This window comes from Cynoglossus semilaevis, unplaced genomic scaffold, assembly GCF_000523025.1.
Source record: "Cynoglossus semilaevis isolate Cse_v1.0 unplaced genomic scaffold, Cse_v1.0 scaffold684, whole genome shotgun sequence".
Lineage (NCBI taxonomy): Eukaryota > Metazoa > Chordata > Actinopteri > Pleuronectiformes > Cynoglossidae > Cynoglossus > Cynoglossus semilaevis.
The window spans coordinates 22,519-28,890 of NW_007585129.1; the positions used below are offsets into that span (position 1 = coordinate 22,519).

The window sequence follows — 6,372 nt, forward strand, 5'->3', positions numbered from 1 at the left end:
CTTTCTTCCCCACCCTGTCCTGTCCTTCAACTCCAGCTTCCACAATGACCATCGGGACGTGGGGCTGACTGATCATCGCCAGCTCATTGTATGTTTTTTTGTCCGCTCTGCTCTTTCTTCTTCCTCCTCCTCCTCCTCCTCCTCCTCCTGCTGCCGCTGCTGCTGCTGCTGCTGCTGCTGGTGCTTCTTCTCGGCATCAGCACACTCGGTCAGGACGCGCCTCTCCAGACTTCCCTGCGAATAGACGTCTGTCTCCTCGTCCGTGCCTTGATGGTGCTGGCCGAAGGGGTCTCTGCTACTGCACATCTTCTGGTGGTGTTTACACTCCTCCTCCACCCGCGCCAGCAGTCGCCGGATCTCCCGGTTGGACGGACTGAGCCGCGATGCCTCGTGAAGGTCTGCCAGTGCTGCGGAAAACTGCCTGAGAACCACAGAGTGGTGGAGACACAACATACGTCTGTGAACCCAGCAGAGATAGAGATGTACACAGTAGATACTGCCAGACCCCCAGCAGAAGGCAAAGGAATGATTAATGAATCATTATTTTCTCCCTCCATGTCCCACAATCGCAGAAATAAAATGTACCTGCTGCTTCTCTTGGCCCGGGCTCGAGCATAAAACGCCTCATAAGACCTGGGTTTGAGTTCCAGGGCTTTCGTTGCGAACTCCTCGGCAATGCCAAAATCCTGTGGCAGTCAGAAAAGTCAATGATTACATAACCGTTAAACAATTATTTCTAATTGCACTGAAAATATATAACACCCCCCTCCCCAACAAATCATGTCGGTCTAAAGATTAGTTCCTGTGAGACACGGGCAGTAGAAATGACAAAATGATTTTATTGACCCGGGAACATCAAATGGGGCAATGGTAGCAGAGAGGCAGATCTTTTCTCGTGTTTTCACTGCCTCCACCAGTCTCAGGTGAATTTGCAGCGACAGCGATCCGTCCTTGAGAGTGAGGTCAGGTCGGCGGCCGGGGATGTGAGCCTGTGAACGTGGCTGTTGAATGTTTAATGACGCTATCATGTGGGTCTTTCTGCTGGGCTAGCTGCTGCGTTTTCCTATTATATGTGTATTACGCTAGCCCACCTGCACATCCACGGTCAATGAGTCAGTATGTGTGTGAGTGTGTGAGCGTTATCACATCACATTATCTGCTCCATTATTCACCAGTCACTCTGACCCTAAGGATGGCATTTTAACACAGTCTGTTAGGACGTCTGTCAGCAGCGGGGTGGGTTCCAATCCTGGCTGCAGGCCACACACATCCATCTCCACACTAACAGAGCACTCGTCTCATCATATCATCGCCCGCTTCCAGGTCTCTCACCTCCTGTTCGTCAGATTAACATGAAACTACATACGGAATATTTGAACAGCAGGAGACCGGAGTAGAGTTAGAAAAAAAAAAATGTTGTATGCACTAAACCGTATGTTTTTGTTAACAAGATAATTGTGAAATAATTGTAATCATTTCTTGACCAAACACATTCTTGTGCTAGCTGCAGATCTGCTGAATGTCCCAAATTGGAATCAATAAAGTTCTTTTTTTTTTATTATCACACGTAAAGACAGATTCAGAACATATGATGACCTTCATTAGAAGAGCTAACATTTGTCATCAGGGTTGTGGTTCCCAAAGGTGGGGTCGGGACCCTTGGGAGGCACACCAGCCTGCCTGCTTCCTGACGACTCAGGACTGAAATTCAGCCCCGCACCATTACAGAGCATGCTTTACTATAGATACCCAAAATAATTTCATGTATTTGTGCCACATCGGATACTAGATTTAAAGGAGCCACCGTGAGATACTTTGAAAAAAAAAAAGAAAGATTTTGGATTTCAATTTCATAATTTATCCTCAAATATTTAATATTTAATATTTTTTATTTCGTAATTTATCCTCAAATATTTAATATCTAATATTTTTTATTAGCGTGTCTCTATTAGGTTAAAGTAAAATACCTTTGAAATTGATTTTAAAACGAACTAATCTAACGTATATCACCTTCAGTTACTAAGTGGCAATGATCAATCCAACAACTTCAGAAATCCTTCAGAAACATAATTTCTTAAAGACATTTGTCTATTTCAGGCCCCGCCCCCATGGCTGTTCCTCTTCTGCGTCTAATGAACTGAAGGTTAAATAGGACGAGCACAGATTAAGGCGACTCACATTGGTTTTCCTGCGGCAGCGAGACAGGTTCAGATAGAGAGAGACCCGCAGGTCTTTAAGCCCCTTTAGTTCCCCCCCTTGGCCTTCTCGAGGAACTTTTCTCAGGGCGTACTGATAGCGTTGGCCTGCCTCCTTCATACGTCCCTTCTGAAAATACAAAAAAAAAAAAAAAAAAGATGATGCTTAAACTCAAGGTTTGGTTTCATTGTAAATATTCTAAGTATGTGAACGAAATAAATAAACCTTGTAAAGCATGTTGCCTTCCTCCATCAGCTTCTGCAGCAGGATGAGCAGAATGTCTGGTTTGGTGGAGGCCATGGCCCACGTGGCATGACCTGACGGAGGGGCACAAATATTTATCATCCTGGTATCTGCCTCAGTTGTCTCCTTTAATTTGCATCTTATATAAATTATGTACCTGACTGATCATGCAGAGCAGATCCTTTGGGTAAACGAGGGAATGAGATGGTGCAGGGAGAGAGAGAGAGAGAGAGAGAGAGGTGAGTGGCTGTTTAATAACCGGTGCTGCAGAATGGAGAGTGAAGAAGTAATATGCGGACGGAGACGTACACATAAATACAGACGTAGAGCAGGCAGCCGTAAAAAAGTCTGATAGAAATCTATTTTTGCGTCCCGGCTTTTTATTTTATTTCATCAGATAACAAACAAATACAAAGAGTCAAGTGACAATTCAACTTTACGAGCGCTGCCTCCGTCTCTGGAGCTTTTTTTTTTTTTTTTTCCTTCAACTGCTTTATAGTGTAAGGTATTTGTGGTTGGAGCTGAGGACAGTTTAGAATTCCTAGTGGTGTATTTCACTACAAACTAGATGGAACAGAAACACTCGGTGTTTATACCTGTCTTAGATCCTTTCTTAAGTAGCGACGCCACCAGTGCTGGATTCTGGCAGCCAGTCTTTCGGTCTGTTCCTCGGGTGCTGTTGTTGTCAGATCGTTCCAGCACCGCTCCATGTTCAACCAGGCAGTGAACCTGGAATAATGACACACACACACACACACACAGAGAACACTAACCTTTAATAATGAATGATGGGTGTACAACGACACACAACTACTATGTGTATGTGTATATATATACATACATATATTAGAATAATATATATGTATATATATATATATATATATTAGAATATTATGTATATGTATTATATGGGTGAGTATACATTTTCAATTTTGTCCATGATGATTTATTATAAACAAAATTTTGATGAACATCTTCGTAATTGTTCAGTATGATGGATGAAATATGTTTCTGTTGGTTTTACTTAAAAACAACTCTGTGATGTTTGGCTATTTTTTGTGAGGTCTGTCTGTCTCTGTTTCTGCCTGTGGGTGGAGCTAATCAGTGCTGTCACACTCACCTGTGACCACCTGTTCGTTAGTCTCACTGGTGTCACCTGGTGTCCTGGGTATAGTGGCTAGTCTTCCTGCTAAGTTCCTGTTTGCTTCTGCCTGCTCTTGGACTCCAGTAAGTGTATTTAAGTTTATATTAAGTATTTAATTTGCTTTTTGATTATACATTGATGCCCATTCTCACAATATTTGAAGGTTCAAATAAAAAGGAAAATACGTTGAATCAACAATTTACGAGTGGTTAAGAGTAATACAAGCTGTGATTGTGAGGGGTAACTGCAGGGTAAATTATTTTTATATTACTCATTTATGCAGTAACGGCTTTAAATACAGTGTTTTGGCAAATAAATCTGGCACATGATAATAGTAATAGTAAAGTTCCAAACCAAATGACTGATTGTTTTAGTTTCAAATCATCATTAGTGACACCTACTGTTTCTGCGTCGCCGTTGAGGGCAGCCAGATCCAGGGGTGTCCTTCCCAGTCTGTCCGCCTGGTTCAGATCTGCACCAGAGTCCACTAACAGCTGCACTGCCCCCTTCTGACCCTTCAGACAGGCCCAGCTGAGGGCAGTCAGACCCTCCTGGTCAGCAGAGGACAGAGAGGCACCTGGACAAGAAAACAGCAAAAAGATTGTCCCCTCATTTCAGGAGCAGCTCATGTAGATGTCTGACTCAGGAGGAGGCTTGACCCCTCACCCTTGGACAGCAGAAGCTCCACAGTGCTGCTGTGACCCTCAGAGGCAGCCAGCGTCAGCGGACTCCGACCCAGTTTGTCGCAGACATTAATGTCTGCGTCTTTTTTCAGCAGCAGTTCTACGACCTGTAGAGACGGACAGAAAAACTCAGCTGCCTTTGTCATCACTGTCGCCACCGCAGCTATTCCACAGTGTCACTGTTCTGCACGTCTTCCTGTTGCGTGTCATTCTAGATCAGGCATGCTCAAACTATGGCCCGCGGGCCGGATGCGGCCCTTTTGGCTTTTTGATCCGGCCCACCAAACTTGTCCAAATTATTAATTTATATTCATAATATATATATAGTCATTATAATTCTGCATTTTACCTGCAATGCCTGCATTTCCCCAATAGATGGTGTAGAAAAGGCTAAAAGCATTTTAGCATTTTAGCCTTTATGCATGACTTTTACATGTCATTTAGCTTAGCTAACCTGGCCCCCCTGTCAAATTTAAGGACCCATTGTGGCCCGCGGGTCAAAGTTTGACCACACCCTGTTCTAGATGCAACATTAAAGTGTTCAAATTCTAAAACAATCCAACTAACATTTATATATGTGTGTGTGTTAGCTAAGGAATCATCTTGAGATGAAAAATGATGAGCTCGAACATGTTCTCTAATTGCACTTTCCCACACCTGTGTGTGTCCATGTTTGGCAGCACTGAGCAGTGGGACCATTCCTCTGCGATTTGCAGTTTCCAGCCCAACCCCCCTCTCCAGGAGAAGCGTGCACACCTCCATCCTCCCTCTCCCCGCTGCTGCGCTCAGCACTGGCGGAGGGTCAGCGCGGAGATGAGACGACGAGGCAGACGAGAATATGTAATTGACACATTGAGCAGAGAAGAAGAAGCAGAAGTGAGAAAGGTAGAGAGAGAGAGAAGGAAAAAAAAAACAAAAAAACCCAACACGATCAGTCATTTACATAATCTCCTTGCCCGGCGCAGATGTAACAGCTCTGCGTGTTTGCTTCATCTGTGGATTTTTAAATGCACTGTGGGAGAGTTAATGTTTTCTGGTTTCTAATGCAAACGTGGGGCTGCAGAGTTTTAACGACAGACCGTCGACAGTCTTGTTATAAGTCTTTCAACGATTAAAAAAACTATAGGATGTTGATGTGGTAAGATGAAATGATCAAATAAATCAACTGCCACGTTTTTGAATTTTGGGCTTGGTATATAAAGACAAATATCAATGTATTATTTATTAAAAGTGCGGTACTTTCAAAGTTTTAACTACGAATCAAAAGGTCGAAGTTTCAATTGAATTCATCGCAGGCTGTGTAATCATAATGATTAATCGTGATTATTTGTTATAATTATAATCCAAATGTTGCAATTTATGTGGAAAAATAAAAATAATTAAATAAAATATATATATAAATATATAACTAAATTTTGTGTTGCAGAGTTGGTGGACTGAGCATCTCCGCAGTGGCTGATAGAGCACCTTGAAGGTCGCAACTTTAAAAACGTAAGTAAATCCGTTTTTTTTTTTTTCTCGGGCTACAGTTTGCGGAGTGGTATCAGTGCTGCTAGGGGTTGAGGTGCTATTATAAACTCTTTTCCTGCGATGCCTGCGAGTGACCATGTATGTATAGTCTGTGAGCCCAGGGGTGTTTCTGGATACCCTCGGGTCACAGAGGTAAGAGGGGGACCACGGAGGCCCTTCTGCCTCTTGGGGGCCCCCTTCCAGCAGACTGTGCCGATTCTCAGTCATCCCAAAATAGTTACATTGAAGGCAACTGGACGGAGTAGGTTTCTTGAAGACTTGAAGATTTGTGCCGATTACAAAAACCATCTGCGCTTCAACCTGAGACGCAGACAACACAATATCATCCCCCCCAATCCTTCGCTTGGGTTCTTCAACGAAAAAGACATCGAGCCGAAAGATTCCTTGAAAAAGCACAGAACTAACCTCTCAACGAGAGAGTGCGACAGATCAATTTCTACTACTATCAACGCACTCAAAACAAAAGGCAGAAAAACTCCACGATGAGTTAGAATCACACCTTCCTTCTGAGGTCCAAGAAGAAGTCGGCCGATTTGTAGACAGGTCTCAACTTTGCTATCACTCTGGGTACAAGGA

At 43.4% G+C, this 6,372-nt stretch overlaps 1 protein-coding gene and 1 long non-coding RNA gene across 2 annotated transcripts in view; one reads left to right on the top strand and one right to left on the bottom strand.

Annotated features, from left to right (window-relative positions):
* LOC103398817 (protein TANC1-like) overlaps positions 1–6,372 on the bottom strand; it is a 46,345-nt gene that overhangs the window by 3,685 nt on the left and 36,288 nt on the right. Inside the window, exons 20-28 of the mRNA XM_025053828.1 lie at positions 4,924–5,057; positions 4,250–4,373; positions 3,985–4,160; positions 3,036–3,168; positions 2,597–2,620; positions 2,422–2,513; positions 2,179–2,325; positions 586–686; positions 217–421 (exon numbers count right to left, since the gene is read on the bottom strand). Of these exons, the coding sequence (XP_024909596.1) occupies positions 217–421; positions 586–686; positions 2,179–2,325; positions 2,422–2,513; positions 2,597–2,620; positions 3,036–3,168; positions 3,985–4,160; positions 4,250–4,373; positions 4,924–5,057 (1,136 nt within the window). The remainder of the gene's footprint in view (positions 1–216; positions 422–585; positions 687–2,178; positions 2,326–2,421; positions 2,514–2,596; positions 2,621–3,035; positions 3,169–3,984; positions 4,161–4,249; positions 4,374–4,923; positions 5,058–6,372) is intronic.
* The window catches only part of LOC112486574 (uncharacterized), a 7,021-nt gene continuing 4,006 nt past the window's right edge, over positions 3,358–6,372 (top strand). The window contains exons 1-3 of the long non-coding RNA XR_003049070.1: positions 3,358–3,666; positions 4,947–5,151; positions 5,693–5,757. This is a non-coding gene — a long non-coding RNA (uncharacterized LOC112486574). The remainder of the gene's footprint in view (positions 3,667–4,946; positions 5,152–5,692; positions 5,758–6,372) is intronic.